Consider the following 24,375-nt stretch of genomic DNA (forward strand, 5'->3'; position numbering starts at 1 on the left):
CCCATAGTTTCTAATCCATAAAAATTAAGCTCTTAACCAGAGTTAATTTGGAGTTAAAAAAAAAAAAAAAAAAAAAAAAAAGTGGATACTCGTTGCTTCACATGCCTAACATCTTTTGTCTCCAAGAGATCTAGTAAGGTGTTTTACATTTTTACAAGTGCTTCTTAACTTAAAAGGCTTGGTTCATAAGGATATTGAGCTGTAAAGTATTATTATGCCTTCTTGATGTACTATGACAGCATTTAATTGAGCCATGTCAAGTGATGCACAATTCTAGGTTGAATTTCCGTGTGGTTGYCACTGCTGTTTATTTTTGCCAAGTGTCACTGATTTTTGTTTTCTGTTACCTTATAAATGAAATCTCTTGTGAAAAATGTATGCCACAAGCCATGTACTAGGGGATTAAAGAAGCTGTGAGACCCTTTAGTCTGGGGAGGAGATGGCTGAGGGTAGTTGTGATGGAGCCTTACAAAATCAGAAAGGTGAGTGGTGAGGGAAAGGTAGAATTGCTGTTCAGCGCAGTCCACAGCACCAGAGTTGAGATATGTTTGATGACACTTCTAGCAGATTCATTTAAAACCCACAAAACAAAGTGCTTCTGTATTTCTTACAGGTGTTCTAGCTGAGCTATATGGTTCATGTCTACATATTGTAGGTATATGTATGCATGCAGTAGGCACATATACATATAATAGGTAATGGCTAGTCTATGAGAAGATGTTTTAGTCAAAGTCCTTTCTTCACTACAGCTATTTTCTTGGTTTCATCTCCTTTAAATTGCAAAAACCTTCCTTGCTAATAATAATTGTGGAAAATTGTGTAGTTCTAGTATTTATTTGCATGTTTTACTTTTATTATATTGATGTCCACTTCTGTGTTGGAACCCTCCAACTTAAACAAAATGGAAATAATCAAAATTGTTCTCAGTTTTTGCAGTGAGTTGGAGTAAAGGTGGTTTTGTGGTTGATACATGATGTGAAGTGCACGACTGAGTTGTTCTTGGTTTTCAGTATGTATGTATGTATACTGGGCAAGAGTAACTTTAAACAACAGAGTAACTTCTCTCATCTACATAACTTTTTTCTTGTCAATATTGTCACATGGATAATGTGCTGGTGGTCTGACTTTCCAGGGCCAGTGGCCAGGGGTCGTTAGGTCACTCTTTCCTTCTGCATACTTGAAGGCTATCTTGTGTAGATGTGTACTTCAGTAGATGTCCTGTGTTGTGCTACTGTGCTCGTCTCATAAACCGTATCATCTCAAAACCCTTTTGAGGTAGAACTTACAATTTTGCAAATGCATTTTTATGCCAGAAATAGATCCCCTCCCTTCCTTGATTGCCAGATACGACTTTGCAAAATTCAAGCTTTTGAAGTTCTTCTTCTTCATCAGTTTCATATAGTTTTTCTTGAGATGCAGTTAACATTGCAGCATTTCAGTTTAGTGTATTTTGTTTTATTGAAACAATGGGTAATCTTATTTGCAGACTTTTGAGAGTTCCAGGATTATCAGAAGATAAAAATGATGTATTGTTCCTTTCTATTTGTGTGCATGCAATTTAGAACATAGGGGTTATGTAGCTTTATTCTACCCACTGGCATTAAAGAAAACTTGCAGAGGAGTAGAGAAATACTAATGCACTCATGGTTGTTCAGTGAGATTTAGAGTGGCACAGCTCATAGGGGTCTGCTTGCAACTGTCTAACATTTTAAATGAGAAATTCTTCATAAATACATTCATTGCTACTTAAAGTAGCTACGTTTTCATCAATGCTCTGATGTTTGGTAAGGTACCTAGGAAGGAATCACTTTGTGCTGAATTTTAAAACCATTCAGGAGATGGTTTTCAGTGCAAACAGATGTTCCTGGCTGCACAAAAAGCAGTGTATGAGATGGGTTGTCATCAGTGGTGGCTATGGTTTTGGGAGCTCCCAATCTTTTTTCTTTTGTGTTGTGTTAGAGTGGCATTTGACAAAGCAACTATTCAGATATGCAACACTTGTAATCTCACTAGTTGCAATAGTACAATCAATTTCTTGGTTCCCAGCTGTCTTCATTTAAGAATAATGTCCAAATTGTTTATTTTCTAAGATGTTTTCTCAAACTGGAGGTGGTATGAAATTTATCTGACGAACCATTCCTTCTATTATGTCTGTTGTCTTATGATGGTATTCTTGATTAATTTGTCTCAAATTACGTGTTCTGTTTGTGTATTTTATGTAAATGACAGAAGAAGGTGCATGTTGACATTCCCAAATTGCCTTGTTACATATCTTTTAGCTTTTTAGAAAAAATAATATTTTAATGTAATCACTGGATAAAACTGAGTATAGTGTTTAAATGTGATGCAATGTTTTAAATAAGCAAAAGCTGACTAAGCTGCCTTCCTGTTTAAGTGGATTGCTGTATTTTTCCCCTAGAATTTACAGATGATTGTAAATATACTTTCAGTTATAAAATTTTCTAGACATAAAAGTCTGTGTTAGTGCATGTGTGAGTTAAAAGTAATGGGTTATTCTAAAATTTACGGAAGTCTTTGGTAGATTTCTACCATCATGTAGTCTAATCTTGTTCAGAGCCTAAACATTTCCATTAAACATATGAAACTTTCTTTTCTTCTTAGTAGAAATACAGAACTCTTTTTCATCTTACACTGAATTAATACTTCTAATCTGTAGATTGATAGCATTCTGTTTCAGAAACCTCTCAAATAAATTGCTCTTGAAAGGTATGACACTTAGACCTTGACATATACTTATTTTTTGGTGTATGGGCATTTAGGAAGATGACTTGCTATATGAGATCTTGCCATTGTAATAAGTAATAAAATACAGCTTTAGCAATAACTGGAACGGAGGAAGATTCATTTTTATTCTTGCCACAAAGCCAACTATTAATTCTCTGTATCACTTGTGCAAGCAGTAGAATCTGTTTCAGAGCTTACCAACTTCCTTGCTGTGGCTAAATGGTTGTTCGCACAGGTAAACTCCTTCCGATGTCCTCATTCAAACAAAAAATTTAAAGCAGTTCTTTGTTATAGGCCTTGAGGATTTTTTTTTTTTTTGTCTTGGTAAAGAAACACTTGTGTAGTTGCTCTTTTGTGGCCTCACTGATGGAGGGTGAGGCGGAAAAAAAAAGACATAGTATGTGGTGTCAGAGACTGTATTTCTTCAGGTCTTGTAGAGGAAGCTATGTGAATAGAAAAGAGGTTACTAGTGAGTACTGGGAGGGAGACCTAGCCTTGCTCGAGGCGGCCCTCCCGGCCGCCCAGCGGTGACGGTCACGCGCGCCAGGCTGCAGACGGGCAGGTCTGTCATAGCTGCAGCCGAGCTGCTATGCAATTGCAGGCCCGATAAAGGTAGGGAGGGAGAAACCAAGGGCAGGGCAGGACACCTCGGGACATGTGGTTCAAGAAAGAAAATTGAGATATGGGAAAGATGGAAGGTTTTGCAGTAGGGGCACTTGGTGTTTAGAAGAGAGGGGAAATTAGATGAAGTAGGTTGAGGGAATATAGGGGGAACTGCAGGAATCCTAATGAGCACCTAGACATGTCTCGGCAGGTGCTGAAGGCGTTGTGTTGGGTGTGGAAAGAGGAGATGGATTTGGGAAGGGGCAGGAACACAAAGGATATTGCAGCAGAGAGAGGAGAAAAACCAGGCTCTGCTAGTTATTGTCTCGGCTTGTTTTTTGATGAAAAACTCATCGTGACTCTTAGCCAGGCATTTGAATACCTGGGAAGGCCACAGATATTTTTTGTAATATTGAGGTCCCAGAGTGGTATAAAGATGCTATTTTCCAGATTATTTGCTTGTATTCTAAAACTTCAGAATAAAAAGTGCTGCTTTTTGCATTTCTGTTTATATCATCAAATATTTTATTACTCTGTGGCTTACCTCTGCACTTGTACAATGTTGTGGATTTTGCCATTGATGAATGTCATATTGAAATGGTATATTAATCCTGATACATATTAAAAAAAAGTCAATCTGTTTTTATTAGTCTAAATGTGTTGGATATTGATTTTATGATTTTGATAGAATTTTAGCAGTTACAGATGGCTAATTATTTAACTTGAAAAATAATTGGAAAATATGTTATCCACAAACTGATTAATAAAATGAGAAATGAATTGTKTTAATTAGGATGATGATGTTTACTGCCTCTTAAAACCATAATCCTAAATTCTTTTATAGTATTATAAGTGGTATGCCTGATTTCTTTTTTAATTACTTTGATATATAGAAAACTTGCACAGCAGATTCCCACCTCCCCCCTGGCTGTGTCATCTTCAACCTTTTTCTCTTACCTGGGTTGTTTGAAATTCATCTTGAACTTTTAAAAATGTATTTTCCTTCTTTATGGTGGGAGGGAGAAAGAGAAGAAGTAGAAGCTACATTTTCTTTGCTTTTGGAGCTAAATCTAATGACAGCTATACCGACAATTTTCTTCTGTGTTTACATGCAGCCAGGAGCTATGGGCGGAGAAGAGGTAAAAGTATTTACTAAATGTTTTATTTGCTGAATAGCGGGAGAAATAAATATTTAGTTCTCTTATGATGTTGYCAATTTTAATATTATTTGGTTGATCAATTGCTTCTTATCAATCTGATATTCTTTATTTGCAAAATATCTTAATTTAATAGCAGCTTAAAACAATGATAACTTTGAACGAGTAACTTCAATGTTTTACTATTGCTAGTGAATTGACAGATGAGTGAATGTAAGGATTCATTACATATTTATGAGTTTAAATGTGTAGTGTTCTGAAAAGGATTGTTTTCAGACTTTTTTTTGGTTAAAGTGTGACGTTTAACTAGTTCATTGAACACTTCAAAAATACTTTTTTTTTTCTTAGATGAAACATCTTTTTTTTTTCCACTGAATATTGCGCTCAGATATTATATTGGATTGCTTTTGGTGGGACACTGTGAATGCCAATAAAAATAATTGTCCTCAGCACTGAATATTGATAATCAAAAAGGAAAAGACATAACATTTGACTGAGCACATTTGAACTATATTTTATCATTTAGGCAACCCTTAAAAATAAAAACAGATTGAAAATATTTTACAAATATAGTCCAGTGCTGCGTGTATGTTTATTTTGAGAGATTAATGACCATGGGCAATAGTAAGCTTAATGASCTTACTTAAGCACCAAAAAAAACTACTAAGATACCTCACTTTTATGTACTGTGCTGCAGCTTACACAGTTTTTATTGAGAAAACAACAGTGAGCACTGCAGTTTTTTAGTACTTAGTATTTAGCAGTACCAACCGCTTGGGTACTTTAACGTTAAATTTCATTGCATCTTCTTTTTCAGTTATGAAAGAAATGAGTGAAAAATATGGGTTTTTTGTATCAGCTAAGCATATGATTTGTATCACTTTGAAGGACTTTTTTCCTCATTACAGTCTAGAGTTTGCATCAAATTTGTGAGAAAGCTTAGAGACAAAATTAGCCATTCAAGCAAGTTGATAGCCTAGAAGCAGCTTGTAGTTTGCACATATATATATGGCTTGAGATGTAGTAGGATGTACAGGCTGTACTGATACAGTTTTTAATATAGCATTTGAACTGCTGGTTAAAGCAAAATATATGTAGTGCTTCCTCAATAGCAAAAATATATATTTTTTTTWAAAAAAAGTCTTCTAGTATTTTTAAAATAAAGTTTTTTTTGTGGCCCCCCTCCGTTGCCCATCTTTTCAGAGAACAGGCTATTGTTATGATGTTGAAAGCATCCCAGTGCTTCTACTTCTTCAGTGCTTCCGTGGTACTTAAACAAATTGGAAAGATTGTAGAGTATAAAATACTGTATTGTCTTTATGAATGGAAACACCAGTTAATTTCATTTTAAGATTGTGGCAAACATTTCTAGATTGAACAAATAGCACCAAAGTGGGAGAGAATTTGGGACTCAGTTGGGCATGATTAACTTCTTGCAACTCATCTTTACTTGTAGAAGTGAAATACAGTAATGTGGCAATAATTGTGATGAATACAAGGTAGGCTGTAAAATGAGTATCTTATACAAATTGTAGTGATGACAAAACAGCGCAAGCAAGTTCTGAATGTGTTGGGACTTTCGGTGTTTTTTTACTCTGCCAAAAAGCATGTTTCACTGCATAATAATTTTTTTCTGTGTGAAGTTCTTCTCTGTAGTAACAACTAAATTTTTTTCTTTTTTTGTGTTTTGTCATCTGTGTTAGGGATTTTGTGACTTGCTCTAGTCGTATAATGTTTAAGTTTGTGGTATTTATGCTTTTTTCATTACCTTGAATTTTATAATGTTGCTTTGAGTGTTCTTACCTTAGGTGTGAAATTCTACCATAGTCTGTTTTAAAAGATTTGTTTGTCAAATGGTTTCATGTTTCCCTCTTTATTTTTGTTTTTACCATTTGCGTTCTGGTAATACTCAGAGTACTTGGAAGCAAATCTGGGCAGGGACTCATTCTAGTGTTTATTATCATTCAGAATATTAGTTAGTGTTTGGTTTTTATCACTGTGACTAAGCCTCTTCAGTAAGAAGAGGCTTTGTTAGAAGTTTCTTGTGGTTTGCAATGACCTACTGGTTCTCTACTTGATCCTTTGTTTTCTTTGAGTAAAGAGGTGAGCCTTTTCTTTGTAGATTTGCTGCTTAGAGCTGCTGAATCATGCTCTTCTAGGTATCTTGTTTTTAATGTTTTCAACTAGTTTATCAGGTACAGAGTTGTAAGCACAGCCATGGAAAAGCAGCCCAGTGTCTTTTCTCCTATACTGACAGCTCGTACGTGTCAGTGGAAAGGAGGCAGCATATAAAAAGAGGGCGTTTAGTGATGCCTTCCCATAATACTCCCCCAGATATTTGTCTCTGGGGATTTTTTGAGCTGGTGTCCCAATATTTATTGCGCTAGGATGCAATTTTCTTCTGTTCATGCTCATTCCATTTTCTGAACCTCTGTAAACTTCTTAGCATCCTAAAAAGCCTGTGGCAAGGGGTTCCACGGTTTGATTTATGTGTTTTTGCTTTGAACCTTGTCATTTACTGATCGGATTTGATGTATTTTAGTTTCCCCTTATTGGAAGAGATAGTGAACAATCATTCCTTATTCCCTTTTCTGTATGCCTTTTATTACTTTAAATACCTGTATACTTTAATTATAAAGTTTTAGGTCATCTCTTGTATTTAGTTAAGAGAAGTATAGTGCTTGCAAACTGGCAAGCATCTTGCATAAGAGGTGATATCTTGTTTTTGTTAGCATGTTTGTTTTGTTTTGTTTTGGTTTTTGAGTTCAGAACTCAGCACATACTCAGCTTCCTCAGTGGATCTGTGTTTTAGTTGAATGACTTGTTCTCGTATGTATTCTTTTGCTGTGTCAACTTCCATTAATAGATTTTTTTTTTTTTTTTTTTGAAGATAAGTTTGTGAGGAAAATAAATTAGAACAGGTTATTTAGCTTCTTAACAATGGCATTCTTTTATGGATATCTCAAATCACCTACTTTCAAGTGGTTTTCTGAGCTGATATTCTTACCCAATTTTAGCCTTCCTAATTACTTCTCTCATGCATGTGCTCTTACACTGAAATGTGTATGTGCATATATGTGCATGATATACCTGTGTAACTGAATAATTCATCAAGTATAGTCTTTCATGTTTTATGTGATAAAACCACCATTTCTGACAACTAGTTGTTCTAGACTTTGCAAAGTAGCATCTCAAAATTCTTTTTTCAGTTGTGCTGTTTGCCTTGTTTTTTATTTGGTTGCTTAAAAGCACGGTAATGTAGTGCTTTGGTAGATCTTGCATCTGTAATATTTGTCAACATTGTGCACTCAGTATATTCTAATCCTTTTCTTGTACCTGATCTTCCTAAAAAATTCCAGCTGGTGTTCATTGTCCGTCAGAACATCTTYCCTGGTTTTGGTTTGTTCATTCATTCTCCATAGATAGGATTGCTGCTGCTTTTTGTAATCTACCCTTTATTATTTAAGACTCTACTACTGATACTCCAAATGTATGTATTCTTTTTAACTATAGTGTGCCGCGGCATCTCTTGATTTTTATTTTTTTTCCTCCTTGCTCCCATTATTTCTTTCCTGTACTTCTGTATGTTATTAATACCAATATATAGCTTAACTCTTCCTTAGCTCTTGCTGGAAGTCGCTTTTCGCTTTCCTGTGATCTATTATCTTTGAATTTAATCATGTACCCTGCTATTTATATTTTGAATTAAATCCTCTATAAACTATCTGTATCATTTAATTGTAATTCCATCCCTGGAAGCAATCCTCCATGATATGAGAGGACAATTAGCCTTTTCAGAGTTGAGATGGGATTTTAATTTGTATGCCTCTCTATTACAGGGTCTATTTTTCAGCTCAGGTATAGGGAGTTAAATTCTAAAGTTGGCATGTTCTACAGTACTCCTTAAATAAAGCCTTTGAATACTTCTTTACTCTTCCTGTCTTCTGAATTAATGAGTCTGTTCTTAAGGTAATGTGTGCATACTTGGGCAATAACAACAAGAAGTTAATAGCATCAGATGATAACAAATGAATTATTTACTTTTCATCAATCAAGTGAATAGCAGTCATTTATGTTGCTTTGTGTTTGTTCCTTATTGAAAGTATATTTTAACACTGAGTAGCAGCTTAACAGGTTGTCCTGATTAACAACCTTTTTCTTCAGGTAGAATGTAAGCTTTTTGTAGTTTATTTATTAAGTCTTTTAAAGATTGTATCCTATAGCTAAGCTGCTTGTTTCACGTGTGTGCATAGTATCAACTATACAAAGCTTATTTTGCTGTCAGCCTCTCTGTTCCTGGGAGGAGGGAACGAGGCAGCCCTTGTAGCTAGGACCCAGAAAGCACTCCGAAGGAGACTGTAATGCTGTGTGCTGCAGTTGCTTGAGTGATCTGCTCTTTAAGATCATTCATTTAAGATCTGTTATTGAAGATTTAAATCTTTCAGAATTGGTTTGAAATACAAAATCTCACAAAAGTTTTCTCTGTGGCTGTGACACAGTCTAATCACATAACTTGCTGGTTTTTATTTTTAGCCATTCACAGGAAATTCTATTTTAAAGTTAAATTAGATTGTCTGCTAAGGATAATACAGTTATACTTGGGAAAATGTAAGCAAATGAACATCACTTGGATAACTGAGCCACTTAATTAAGCCCTTTAATGAAAATTCTGTTAAAGCAAAACAAAACTTTAAAAAAGGAAATTATAACACTTAAGCTTTTATAGAAAGATTTATTTCTCTAGAAAATAGCTTTAACTATAGATACTACAAAATCTGTTACAGGTCGGTCTTCACTCTTTCCTTTTGAAGATGGCTTCCTAGACGACAGTCATGGTGATCAGTCTTTATCATCGGGTCTCAGCTCTCCAACACGCTGTCAGAATGGTGAAAGAGTGGAACGCTATTCTAGAAAGGTGTTTGTTGGAGGTCTTCCTCCTGACATTGATGAAGGTACTGTGAATAAGTTGTGGTGGTGGTGGGAATTGGCATGCATATAATTACTCAGGAAAAGTCAGATTTTTATAAAACAAGTGTATTTTCCCAGGTATGTCACTTATGGTGGTTGTAGCATTATTTAAAACACGCCCCCCCCCCCCAGCCACAAGCCCCTGAAAATTTACTTGACATTCTTTTGTACTGTAGATTAGAAGAGACAAAGATAGAACTGCCTGCATAGCAGGTCTTCTAATCTGCACAAGTAGCATATGTGTCTGTATATGTGAAGTGGGAAAACTGAAGAAGGGAACTTAGTGTGTGCTGTAATTCTTCTGCAGTCTATCCCTTTTCTTTTAAAAAGTTGTGGGTACACTAAGGACCTCATTAATGCAGTCCTCACCATAATGATAAATCGGGCTTTAATTAATCAGCTCTCATATCCAGCATATATACAGGCCATTGAACATTGCTACAAAATAGTAACTAGCTTAGCAAGGATAGTCAGGTTTTGGGTGTTTTTTTTCAATCCATATCTGCTTTACTTGTATGTGCCAGCTCCCCCCAGCCTCAAACTAAAATCATGATCATTCTGCTATATTTTTTTTATGTTRTAGCAGGAATCCACTACTGTCTGTCTTCAGTTGATGCATGTAGGGAATATGAGCATATCTAAAGGCATCTCTGAATCTGATTTTCTGCTAAATCTAAAAGCTTAAACCATGTACAGCTGTAATAAAGAAATAGCCTTACTAGCCATGACACAMATGATTTAGCCTTTCTAAACCTAAACCCATGCACAATTTCAATAAAGAAGCAGTATGGGTTGGCCAGCCTGTGGGTCACAAACAGCTTGAATGCAGTTCCCATGTCACGTAATGAGTTGTAGGGCTGCTGAAACAGGGACTGCTGCTGGTAATTTCAATCCCCAGCTGTAGGAAGAAAAGGCCAACAGGTACCACTGATGTGAACACTGCTGGATCACTCAAAACCAAAATAAACACTCAGCTTTATCCTACAAGGAAGTAACATGGCCACTGGAAAGTTATTACCTGCTTCCAGGAGAGATCTTCTCCAGTAACACCTTTTTCCTTCAGCTCCTGAGTCATGCAGTAGGCATTTTGTGGCTCTAGCCATCTGATGTGCAGCTTGTGGGGTCAGATAAATTGGCCACATTTCAAACTGTAATCAAAAAGTTGGGAAACCACTTTCTTTCTCCTCAAACTTTTTTCCTGATGATTTGTTGCCCAGATTTATCTAACATCACATTAGACACAATTTTCAACTGATTCTTTCTTTAAAATTAATCAACAAATGTATTTAGAAAAAAGATTATTTTAACAGAACTGATAATGCTTTTTCCTGAAACATTTGCATGTAAAACAAAATTGTCCTGTAGAATAGTTTGAGAGATGTTTTTCTTGGTGTTATTTTAAAATGATATTTCAAAAGCAAAGAAATAATTTTACTTCAAGGCAGATTCTCAGAGAGGACTGAGGAAGGCGATACAGCCTGCGTTCTAGGTCATGCAACAAGGAGTGGCCATGCTGACATGTAGCTCTTCCATCTGTCCCATGTGGCTACATCTGACTCAGCTTTGTGGCTATTATTAGAAATAGACCACAGCTGAAGTATATTCGCTTTTGATAGATCATGTTTGCATTTAATCCTGCTGCAAACCTTCATTAGTGGAAGGCAAAACCATTTTCAAGCAGCAAAGTATAGCATGGGGGTCAAAGAATATGTAGACGTTTTTATATATATATATATATATATATATGTGTATATATATATATGTATATATATATATATAAAAAATTTCAGTTTTCCCTGTTCTTAAAAGATATGGAAAACCATCTGTAATTTTTTTTTTTTAAGTTAGAATGTTTATTTTGCCACTATCAGTCTTCAGATTCTCTCTAAGGTGCCTCATTTGTTTTTTGTAGATGAGATCACTGCCAGCTTTCGTAGGTTTGGACCTCTTGTGGTGGATTGGCCTCACAAAGCTGAAAGCAAGTCATATTTTCCACCTAAAGGTAATTAGCTTAAAATAAATTTATGCAGACTGTTCTGGTAAAAGGAAACTACTCCTGCAATGTGGTGATCCATAACAAAGAAAGGATTTGAGGAATTCTGTCTCTTTCAATAAGTGTATTTTTAGGTGTTGTCATGATGGGAGAAACACAATTCAATGAACAAGATGTACTCTTGTGTATGTACTTTTTCAGCAGTGAGAAGAGTTGAGCCTAGAATCTATGAACCAGGCCTTAATTTATACTAGGCTTGCTTTAGATAAAAAGTTACAAACATTTCCTAATGCTGACTCTGCAGTGTGTTTTTTGTGGAAACTATAGGAATAATAGTGTAAACAAGATTTTTTCATGGCCTGAAGCATGCTAGTGGATTGGGTACCTGGTATTTCATCAGGAAACATGAGTCCACTAATCTAAGAAGCTGTGATCCTGCTCAGAACCAAAATCTGTGCATCAGTGGTTAACTGGATGCTGAACCACAGCAACGAGTTCCGCTAAGAGAAAGCAGAATCACCAAGGATTAGTGTTATGCTCTGTGATGACTGTGTTTCTAGTTTGGAGTTACTTGTTTTAGGGTGACCTAAAGTGCAGGTGGARCAATTGCATATCTGTCAGCAAAATACTATGCAGATGTGTTTTGGGTGAGGAATAAACAGGTTTGGGGAAAGTGTTTGGGAGAGTTGCTTGGTTAATGCCAGTTGATTTTGTTATGTCCTGGCCTCTTCTATGAATTTGTAAATACTGTACAATATACATTCTGTTCTCAATCAAGATTGCATCTTGTATATTGTTTGAGAGTTCACTTATGATCTGAAACAGTAGCATAAAATTAGACACAAAATTTCTGATCTGTATGTTGATATTTTTCTACTCTCACTCTTAATTGCTCCTTAAGGTCACTGTTTAATTTGGCAGAACAATGGAGTGTTCAGCCAATGAACTAGCAAATCTTACAACATTTTTATGGATGTATTTTGACCATAAAAAAACACCAACAACAAACCCCCAATACATTTATCTGGAAGCCTAAGTGCTTGAGGCAAGGTAGCCTTGTAACAACTGCTTCCCCAGTAAACACTATTTAGGGCACTTTACTTGAAAGTACGTGCCCCTTCTTTCTGTGTTCCTCTCTCAAAACCCAGCCTTCCTGTCCATAGTTACTATGCAACATCTGTTCTTGAATAAATAAAACGTTAACATGTATTTCTAAGCATAGTTGGTAAAATAGAGTTTTCCTTTTTTGTTTTTATAGTCTTTAGGGTCTTTCTGGCTAGGAAATTGTGGTTGCGCAATTAAACCAGCTTCTTCATGTCCCTAATATCTCCTAGTCCTATCCAGTTTATTTCTTTGTTCTTGTTAATTTAGTAACTATATATTAATGGCAGATCAGCATGGGACTTCTATTTAGAACTGAAGTTGTTCTGCATCTGACAGTGGACTAGTTAAGCCTTGCCAAACCTGTAGAAATGTTTTTGAGTAAGAGCTATTTTAGCAGAAGACAAGGGAATGCAGTCTCTCTTCTATTTTTGTCATGATTCTAATATAGGAAACAGCTTTCAAAGCCCCTGCCAGTTGCCCTGAATGTCTGTTTGAAAGTGCTAAACAACAGTCAATCCCAACTGTTCCAGATTTATTTATAACTGACTTTTGAGTTATCAATCAGGGCTTCAGCATCATACATCCTGCATTCCTGTCTTTGAGATTCGCTTACAGTCATGTTCAGCATGGTAGGTCAAATACGCTTGATTGTGATCCCATGTAGATAATATCTGCATAGAAGATAGAAATGTTATTACTTGGAGTCAATGGGTGAAGTCTGAGCTTATAATATAAATATTTTCTTCTCTTTGATCTGTTATATATATATATATATATGAAGAATACTTTTTTCTAAAATTATTATGGAATTACTGACAGAAACACTACAATAAAATACCTCCATTTCTGTCTTTGATTAGAAACTCCTTTAGAACTAAAACAGACTTTTAAAAAACTTTTTTTATTTTAAGCTGTTCTGATTTATTATCAGGCATTTCTCTAAAATACAGTAAAATGAAGGGGATATTTGAAATTATCCGTGAGCACAAAATTCAGTGAGACAATTTACTTAGAAGTTAAATACTTTTCAGCTAAAATGTTCTCTTCCTTCTTTTTCTCTGGTATCTTCTCTTCCATGTCACATCGCTAATGTGTAAATTCTCTGATGTTTTGAATATGATTCTTTCAAATGGCAAATCTGAAAATCAGTCCAGAAAAGAAGACATGCATTAAATTATATAGGAAAGAAAGAGTTATATTTTCTGCTGTAGCAATCCCAAAGGAAAACAAAAAACTGGATTGTGGGAATGCAGTGGGAGGATGTGGAGGCTAATCTTTGTTTACCCTTTAATAAAGTCTGATCTCTGAAGTTTCTCCCACTTATTTGAGCCTGCCCTACTGGCAGTAAAATTGAACTATGCTGTCTTCTGAAAATTTGTTCTCACCTCCAGCCAGACTTAGTGCCCATTTGATGGATAGCCTTTTTCATTACTGCTTTATTTCTGTGGGGTCAAGCCAGTGGACAGCAACTTTTGATTTTTATTTGCTTTGATAAGCATTCAGCTCCAGGTTTGGAGCAGATAGAATCAGTAGTTTATGCCAGAAGGTAGCATAGTCGGTTGAGTTTTGCACTGGGTTTCTGTCTTCATAGTTAGATCCAAGTGATGTCATCCTTTACAGGCCTGAGTGTATTAATAGAGACTTGTAGTATCTATATAGGTTTTTCAAGAAAAAATGCCCTGCCTTATTGGCATAACTTACTGAATTTKTGAAATGTTTACAATGGTGGTGCAATATATGAATTCCCTGTAGTTGCACTGCAGGGAACAGCCCTTCTGGGATGCAACTGGCTGCCAGTGAGTTGACTATTTGAATTGCTGAGAGAAGGTGGTACTGGTGACTCCCAGCTGTTTTGTCACTAAACATGCAGATTATGCACTTGGGCAAGAGAAGTTGTTAACAGCTGACAATGTGTGTAAGAGGTTGCTATTTCTAGTTCTGGGCATCTGTATTATTGCCTTATCATTTCACTTTACCCTCTGCTTWTGCACTGAAAAGCTTAGCATCATGTTTTTATATTGGTGTAATCCATGAAGCGATTTTAATGCTTGCTTCTGAATAAGGCCAATTTATTATGGTTGCCTTGAAGAGTCTTCAGATGACTTACTTTGACATCTGTTTGGATATGTTAGTAACGGAACTGGCAAAATTATAAATGTCATGTGCTGGTCTTGGGCAAGCAGATGCCCAGTTTATAATGTGTTTACTTGGCTTTCACCACAGAGTTTTGGGAATTAAATGTGGTTTGTGGTTAAGTATTTTTTTCTGAGTACCTATGAAATGTCAAGAAATAATGAAATAGGGTCTAATGAGCATTATTAAATGCAGTTACACATTACCGTAACAGTCATCTTAGTTTAGACATCTCATTTCACTGATTATTCATTTCACTCATTATTTCCAGATAATTCTTATTTAATTAAAATATACATTGATGTTTTTGACCATTTACTGATCTACTGTGCTGAGCAATATTTGTGCTAGCTACAGTTATTTTTTTCTTTCTTTTTAATAAAAAGATGCTGCCAACTGTTTCAAAAACATTCTTTTTTAAAAAACAGATTGCAAGCTTAAGAATGTCTGGTTTTTATCTTTACTGTTTTTTTTCTTTGCAGTAACTATTATTTTTCCAGAAATTATTAAGAACTGCATGACTCATTTTAAAACAACAAAACTACGCAGGAGTCTCCCTCTGCTCCTTTTCATTTAGAAGGACTGATGTTTGGATAAAAATGAGATGCAGAGCGAGAAAATGAAGCACAGTGGAGCTTAGAGATATGGTGGGTTTGAAAAGGGTGGAATGATTTGATACTACAGCTGAYTTAGGTGTGAGGTACAACAGATAGTCTGATCCTCTCATATTTGCCCTGTTCTTCAGTTAGTTACTCTGTTATTTGACAAAAATAAACACATTTGTCCATACTGCTCCCAAGAGGACACTAAGGGTGAAAAATCAATGATAAAAATCTCACGAAGAAGAAAATATCATATGTAAAATCACACAGAATAGCATTGTGAAGTTATTGTCATGCTTTAATTTAGAACAAATGATGGGACAGACAGTATAAGCATTCCTGATATTCTCTAAGGTAATGTTAGATGGGACCACCGTTGCTGGTAGTCTTCCAACTGATCTTGATTTCATGGGTGAGGCTCATTTGCTCAGGTCATTCTGTTTTCTCCTTAGTGGAGTGGTAGCTTCTGGCTTCTGCCAGAGGAGCAGTAGTGAACAGTTGTAAGGAGAAAATACAGTGTTACAATTTTATCTGTTGGGCTCAGAGATGATATGTGATTTGTCCCAACAGAGTAAACTGTTGTACTGAAGCTAACTATTTTGGCCTAAATGATCAAATAACATCCCATAAAAATGCAGCACTAAATGCCTAGCCTATTTTTTTTTCATATTTTTAAAACTGAAGTCACTGTTTATAGTATTTCACAGAATCACAGAATCAGTAAGGTTGGAAGGGACCTCTGGAGATCATCTAGTCCAACCTCCCAAGGATTTCCTGGTGCTGGTTCCACTGGGGCTTGAACCCCATACCTTCAGCATGTAAAGCAGATGCGATAACCACTGCACTGCTGTAGCGGAAACTTGAAATTCTTTATCCTGAAATACATTGCATGGTAAATAGCAATGCAAAATCTTCTTTAAACTTTGCTTACCTGTATATGTTCCACTGCACACGGGTGTATGAGATCAGTCTTTTACCCACTGCTGTCTGAAGCTGTGTACCTAATTTGTAGGCCCTGTGTCTTCTCACAGCAGGGCAGCATAAACTCAAAGCAACACAACTCACAGAATGTGTGGTAGAAAATAGCAGTACATACTGATTTGCTTTCCCATAACTGAGTAATTTGAGTGGTTTTTTTTGTTTTTTTTTTTTTTTTTTTTAGTATAGAATTTTCTATTAGGCTTTCACAGATTTTCTTTAAGCCTTCCTTTGCCTTAGACCTTCCAGTTTTCTGTCTGTCTTTTGTTAAATGATTGAAGTAGTAGGCCTTCATAGTGAACTGATAATGATGATTTTAAAATGTCTGAGAAATCATGCCTAGACAGAACAAATCCGATTCTGAGGAAGCTTCCAGAATTGCTCTTTCCCAGCTTTCATGTTTCTTTCAACAAATGCTGTTTCTTTCAGAACTGATAGATTGCAAGATCTCTCTGTTTCTTTCAGAACTGATAGATTGCAAGATCTCTTTTTTTTTTTTAACCCTGAAGAAACCACAATTTTTCAGCAAGCATTTATTGTGCCTTCTTTTGTTAGCATCTTCTGATGCCTGAGGAAGGAATGACCAGATCTCTTCAGATGGGTTTTAGCACTCAGTCTCCACACGAGTCTGTAGTAAAGACAGTTTTCTCAGTTTTACTGGTTGCTTATGACTGTAGTAACCAAGTAAGTGACTAAGACTGTTTATTATGAGAAGAACATCATGACTGTAGCTAAATGTTCCTCAGGTAGTTCACGTTGCTACCGAAAACCCTGTCTTGAGAACCAGAATTGTGCAAGTTTAGAAGGAATGAGTGCTGTAGAATTCAGGAATGAAAATTCAATTTCTGGGCTCAAGTCACAAAACAGTAAATCCAAATTGTAGCAACTTCCATCTTCATTAGTGTAAAGCAAATATTCTTACTAGAGAGAAATCTTACTTTTCCAAAAACATTTTCCCTTTCTGCTTGCTTTGCTTCTTTCTTTATGTGGCATCAGAAAGCTTTTTCCAATCAAGAGATCACAAATTTAATGCCCGCAGTTACGTCATTGATTCCTTTTCAGCACTTTTCTGGGGTGAGGGACGAAGTGGGAGAGRCAGGATGGGGCTGTAATTACTGATAGTAGCTCTCAGAAATGGTGCTTTAGGGTTTTTCATTCCTCTGGTTTCTGCAGTGTCCATTCTTCTATAAGAAATTATCTTGTAACCCCATATGCTTGACAAGACTCTTGACTACTCCACTTAGGAAAATGACTCCTGTGAGATTTTTAGGTAATGGGACCAAAGCYCATTATTTTCTGACTACCACCCAAAAGATGGCTGTTGTCCAAATTSAGATCTCTGGTCTATCAATAAATTTGTCCTTTTTTTCTTCCCTCCTTGTCTGGTTCTCAAGAAATTGTGGTTGACTTTTAGTCTACAGGACAGAACACTGTGGAGACTGATTTTTTTCAAGGGTGTTAAGATGTCTCTGATAAGCTGGAATATGTCCTGAACAGATTCTTGGTTAGTCACCAGTGTCCTGGCATTTTCAGCAGTTCATCTGTTCAGATGAATAATTTTTTAGGATCAACAGTCAAATCATATATTGTCTGTGTACTGTGCAAACAGACAAATAAAGGACTAACTTTTCTGGTTTTCTAAAGAAATATGCATTTAGGGCTAGTGAGTCATATAGGAAATACATTTGGTAGTTTTCCATCATCTAGGTTCCTATTCATTGCTCAAGCAGATATTTAAGCAGGAAAAGTTCTCTAATATCCATAGTAAGTGGGAGTTCAAGGACTGTGATGCTGCTTAGTAGCTTTTTCAGTGTGTGTTGTTAAAATGATATTTAATTGGTAAACTTTTTTGCTATGCACATGACGATGAAGATTTTAGTACTTGGTATCTGAAGGTGATAGAAGTCTACAGTTTCTCATGGCTGCAGTTCTAATTCAGTGAAGAAACAACTTGTTTTTATACTCTTCACTGCTGTGTTAGTCCCCAGAGTTTCCAGAAAGAACTGCCAAAGCAAATCCCGTGCAATGTCTGTGATTCCAGCCTAGGGTGTGCATCTGTCAACCAGCCTCCTTCRTATCTGAGCCTATTGGAAAGTGCTTTATATGGTCAAGGGGCTGCATGCACTTAACCATGACACAGCTACATTTTACAGTATTGGCAATAAATTGCTAGAAAAGTTTTATAGTCATCACTGTTCAGAGGCCATTCAGAGTTTTTGGTATAGAAAAAAAATACTTTTAGTAAAACATAGATGTCAATTTGGAAGGTTGTTCTGCTGTATTAAAAGTCACACTTAATTCCAGGCTCCCTCTATTGGACTATTTGATTAAAGATGACAGGTAATTCTGGTAACTCAGCATTCTTTTGGCCAGTATCATCAAAAGGCCTTGAAWTTCCCACAGAAAAACTTCAGGTTTCTAAGAGACCTAATTGACGGGTTTGTAGTGATTAATGGAGGCACATTTTTGAAGCCCATGCTGTAGTCTGTATTGCTTTTCTATTAAAATGTGTTTTATCTCAGTTTTGCTTTGACTGATCTGATATGCTTTACGAGGAGAGAGACTTAGGCCACCGATATTGGTTCTAGCAAAGSCGGTACTGAAGCTCATATGCATCACAGCTGCAGCTACTGATAGCTTTTTTCATAAGCCTTATGACTCCTTGGGGAAAACTAAAGGTCACGTGTTGCAGCTGAATCACTTTCTCTTTCCAGAACAAGATCTTGCACAAATTATCTAGACTCTTTTCTGCTGGCCRTATGCCTAAGATGCCTCAGAGACATCTAAGTTGTTTTCTCTTACTCACTGCCTGGATAGGTTAAGATTGCAATAGGGTTTCTTAGTATAAGACTTGGCTCAAGGAGACTGCTGTTTCCAAAATCCAAAGAGTAGCTGGTTGTAGTTTGGTTCATGCATTTGCTAATAACTGTTAGTGATCATAAGCTTTGAATCAGGAGGTTCTGTTTAAATAGGGATTCCAAACATCCACTTGCTGGGAAGATAAACTAACTGYTGCAGTAAGTTTGTTTGGACAGATGTTCAAATAAGAGAATCAAGTAAGATTTGACTAGGAATTTTCGGTAAGACTTCTCTATATACAGTTCCCATATATTTTACTCTATTGTTGTGAAGTTGTTACCTGCAGTAAAACTTCTTAAAGTTCTGTCTTATTTGAACATATTGCAGACTTAAATAGGAAACAGACAAGTGTTTAAGCGATACAGTAATCTGAAGAACGGATATTGGCCAAAAAATATATTTCAGAGAAGTTTACTGATGTCCCTTTTGTACAGAAATAGGAAATCCCTCAATCCTGAAGATATTCTGTATTAACAAATGTGTTCTTTTTGTTTTTTGTTATGAATATTTAATACACCCTTAGATTTTTTCACGGTATATCTTGAGTGCTCAGTATTCTGTTGTATGTGAGTAACTGACACTGACTAATATGCCAGTTAAGTAGTTTAATTTTTTGATTTATTGGGCAATTCATGTTGATAAAGCTACACTTAGAGCTGATCACTGGTTCTAAATCTTACTGTTCGTAAAGATGATACGAAAGAAAGGAAGAAACCCTATGAATTTAACTTCTAGTAATCAAAGATGAATCTACAAATCAGCTACCAAAATCAGGGACAAATTTAAGTTCAGAATTTTAACTGTTTTTGCTCTTACTCTGGCAGATGAAGATCTTTAGAAGAAAGCTTTGTATTTAGTGAAACAGAAGTAYACATACTTGGTGACCAACTCTACCACATTTCCTATAAAGGAGCACTGAATCTAATGCTTTTTTGGGGGATATGCTTCTCTAATTTTGTGAATGGTACATAAATATATTAGGTGGTTATATGGCATACTATGTTTAATATAATATACCAACAGTGTACCAATTACACTGTTTATATCAGAATGAGTCACTGAATAGCTTACACATCACACATGGCCTCCTCTGGCAGTAAACACCCAGTCAGGTGGGGGGCATCTCATGGCATTTCTAACTATTATATAGTATCTGTATSGGGAATGGAAAAGAAGAGGGAAGAAAGTATGAATTCTGATGGGGAAGTCTCTTATTGATAATCTATTAAAATAATGAAAGGATATTGTAGCTAATGAATGGATATTGTAGCTAAAATGAGATATATTAAATAATTCAATGTAGCTTTTTGTATTGTAATTTTTCCTAGGGTAATGGCTGAAAGACCTTTAGACTGAAAAATACATTTTTCCTTGACTGTAATCACTTTATAGTACACAAATGAAAAAAAAAAATCCTGCTGATTCTGATTGTAATGACTGCCTGTTGATAATATCTAGCTAAATTCTCTTTCAAATGAGTTTCTTCATTTTTGGTAGTCTGTGGCAGGTTCTGGCAGCAGCAGTAGTCAAATAACATTGTTCCCAACCTAAAACTTTGGACTATGCAGGAAAACTAATGAAGTATCTTGGAGTGAAAAAAGTAATTTGGAAAGAAGAATGCAGAAGAGATTAAAGCTGTSTAAATTCCATTGTGAGGAAATAGTGAATACATTGGTGATGTACATGTATGCATGCGTGGACAAAAATGATAAATATTTGAGATAAAGCTGTGTTTTCTTTAGTCGCTATGAACCTTGAACTTTTTCCTGTGGTACCTTTATTAAACAAAATCAATATAAAAGGCCTACTAATATTTAAATAGCAATGTACATTACTTACATTTCCTCCTTCAAATGCTTAGAAAGAAACAGTGCATCAGAGTGATTCTGTTATATTGTGTAGCTACTCTAGATGCACATTGCTTTCACAATACAGTGACAAAACTCAAGTATTTATACTAAATATTCAGTATGCAACTGCAAAGGGAATCACTGTTCAAGAAGACAGATCACTGAAACTCCCATATATTGTGGAAAATAGGTTGTGAAAAATAGAAGGAAAAGTCTGGAATTTTTTTGTAATGTAAATATTTATTCTTTAGTGCATAAGCATGAGGTTGCTCAGCACTATGCTAAATTTTTTTGCTAGCTACTTAAAACTTACCAACATAGTCTGCAATTTGCTACCTTATTCCTCCAAAAGCTCCACAGTATTTCCCTTTCTTGCTTATTTTTCAAAGCAGAAAACGTGCATTTGTAACACTGTGTGTAAAATCACTATTTTTCAAATATTTGCTCGTGTAAATGTTGTTGCTCTATCAATAGCATGTCAATATATGTGCCGAACTCCAGCTCTCAGCCTCTCTYAGCGTATTAGTGATGTAATAAGGGATACAGAGAGCCGAACGTTGGGAAAGGAGAGACATCTGACATTGACACACAATCTTTATTTTTATCTTCAGGAAAGGTCAGTAAAGCCCTTCTTAATTGAAGTCTCCCAGAAATAACTATTGATCCTACTTTAGCTCAGAGATGCTTGTTGCCAAAATAGGTTTTATGGAAATTGTTTTAGATCAACAGACTTTTAGTTCATTATGGGAGAATAAAATCTAATGATTGTTTGTAATTCAGGGTCTCTAGCTATTATTTGAAAGCTACTAATGACCAGCAGACTAAAAAAGGTTTAAGGCTGCAGAAATACATAGAAATTTGGAGAGAGGTTCAAAGTACAGAAAAGGGTAATTTCAGTCACATACTTGTAGGAAATAACTTGACCACTTTTGCCATATAAAAGCAGTGAATAGTTCAGCCTGATTCTCATTAACTGTTTCTAAAACTGAGTAAATTTTACTGACAGTCTGCTTTTCTTTTTGTAAGCTTTGTTTCCCCATCAAGTCTAAATTCTGTTCTCATGAAATATTGCCTTTCTGTTGTTTTAAAATGTGAATATAGGAGCTGATCTTTAAGTATTTCGGGCCCCAAGATTAAAAATTATCCTTTGAATAGTGGTCTTGTGAGGACTTCATAATAATATTTTGCACTTTGCTAATAGTTTATGCAGTGTTTTGTTTTTGCTAATGATTTACGTAGCACCAAATTCTTCTTTCAAATTACTGAAATAAGTTGAAGGGAAAGATTGAGGCAGGGAGGGAGATGAGAAGGATGAGAACTCTTGTGCAGTTTCCATTTAATAATGTGAAAATCCTAATGTCCTAGAGAGCTTGATAAATCCAACAGGTTTTTGTAAAATGTACCCTTATGCCCTTATGATCTCCCAGGAAAGAGGCATGCTCTTAGTAAATAGAAGCTTTTTTTTTTTTTTTTTTTTCCTGCGAGAGAAAAATGCGTGTTATGCAGCAATGAGTGAGTTTTGGAAAAATCTCCTGTCATTAACGTTTTCAAGCTGCATCTTTTCTATCTAGCTAAAAAAGACAAGCGACCTGAGCAACTAGGACATGAAAACAACTCACATGTGAGTGACCCTCCAAGCCTGCTGCTGGCCAGGAACTCACTGAAGCAGAAGCTGACATATTGACTATTTGATTAAAAGACAAAGTCAAAGCCCAGAACTGAAGCTGTGTTGTCAGCAGTTAACAGAACTTTCTGTTAAGAGAAACTGCTGACAGCTTATCTATTATAGAAACAAGTAATTGCAATTTAGAGTTATTTTACTTTAGCTAAATTGTAAAAACAAAACCAAAAAACCCTCCCCAGGCATTTATTTCAAAGTTTTTCAACATGATAAGATTAGATTGGTGAAAATGCCAACATACAAAATCTGTTCTGAATGCTTTCAAGAGAAATGCAAGTGTCTCTTACTCTAAGCCTAAAGTGCTGGATTATTTCCACTGTCTTCTCTAATCCCAAGTTAGACGTATTCCTCTTTGGTTATCAGTGTGACAGAAAAGAACAAAAATTTTCTTTTAGCTGTTTTTCATTCTTTTCAAGTCCTGAATTAATCTRCCCAGTGTCCTTAATTAACACTTACTAAGTTTAGGTAAAATAAAATGCAGAGATACGAAATTGAAAATCACATCTTTTTCTGTAACAACCTCTGAAATTAAACTTTCCCAAACTTTGAATATTTTCCATAGATTACTTGCTCTGAATGTGTTTGACATATTGTGGGTATAGTTTCATTTGTGTGGATATATGCTGTTTCCCTGGATCTGTAGCTGTCTATGAGTATTTGTAAACGACAGCTAAAACTGAATGATTATCAGACTAGGGGAGAATTCAAGCAGTAATTTCCATTCATGAAGCTTTTAACCTATCAAATGCTCAAACGTAATATTTCTTTTCATTAAGACAACTCTATTTAGCAGGTATTTTTATTTCCCTAGTAATTTATCCTGGTGTATAAACTATAGCGCCAGCCTTGTGTCTGTGCAAAAAGATGCAGGAGGGACTGTTCGTGGATATGGGAGATTGATGCTTCCAATGCTGGAAAGYTGCTTACGAAGGTTCTTAGCAAAGATAAAACAAACTAGTTTCTGCTAGGTTTTTGGCCYCTAGATGAACAATAGATAAAATTCAGGGTGCTGTTACAGAGGAATTAGAATGAGTAATGCTGAGTTACCTTATAATCAAAGTCCTAGTCTTCTCTAAGGTTTTGGCTTTCTAAGCAACACCCTTGTTTGAAGATAAGCCTGTAAGGTAAAGGATGTAGAACATGGCCTGTTTCAACAACTTCAGGAACAAAATGTGCTTTTCCTGTTCTTTTTCCCCTCAGAATTATCATGCCAAGCATCTGCATTCTGCCTGAAATGTTTTGCAACCTCAGTTCCTCTCTAGGAACAGTCTTAAACTCCCTGTGAAGTACAGATTATCTGCTCATAGAAGAGTTAGAATCACAGGAAATCAGGAAATGTCCCACAGATCTCTTAGTTGATGATGTTGGGTGTAGATGATGTTGGGTGTCTTCTTTCCTTTGTAAGTTGTCTTTTTTTTTTTTTTTTTTTTTTTTAATGAAGCCTCTCTCTCCTCTGCATGCTGCATGTACCCCTACCTACCTGTATTAAGGTCCGTTTCCTTTGTTCTTTAAAAAATAAAACTCTTAAAAACAAACAAACAAACAAACAAACAAAACAACAACAACAACACATCACTAAAGAGGGGAGAGATCATGAAACCAAATGACAGATTTTCTTAAATCTTCAGCTAAAAAGCAGCTTGGATTTCTTTATTTTGATCTTTGTCTTCTTCCTCTAAAGATCACCATTTTGGTTTTGGAT

The 24,375-nt window shown here is 35.7% G+C and overlaps 1 protein-coding gene across 5 annotated transcripts in view; it reads left to right on the plus strand.

The window, feature by feature from the left end:
• The window catches only part of CPEB3 (cytoplasmic polyadenylation element binding protein 3), a 92,166-nt gene that overhangs the window by 48,585 nt on the left and 19,206 nt on the right, over positions 1–24,375 (plus strand). For all 5 annotated transcript variants that reach the window (XM_085325724.1, XM_085325723.1, XM_085325726.1 and 2 more), the window contains 2 exons: positions 9,290–9,457; positions 11,386–11,475. In XM_085325724.1, coding sequence (XP_085181850.1) covers positions 9,290–9,457; positions 11,386–11,475 — 258 coding nt within the window. The remainder of the gene's footprint in view (positions 1–9,289; positions 9,458–11,385; positions 11,476–24,375) is intronic.

Source organism: Rhea americana, unplaced genomic scaffold (assembly GCF_003343005.1).
Source record: "Rhea americana isolate MKP2758 unplaced genomic scaffold, rheAme1 scaffold_122, whole genome shotgun sequence".
Lineage (NCBI taxonomy): Eukaryota > Metazoa > Chordata > Aves > Rheiformes > Rheidae > Rhea > Rhea americana.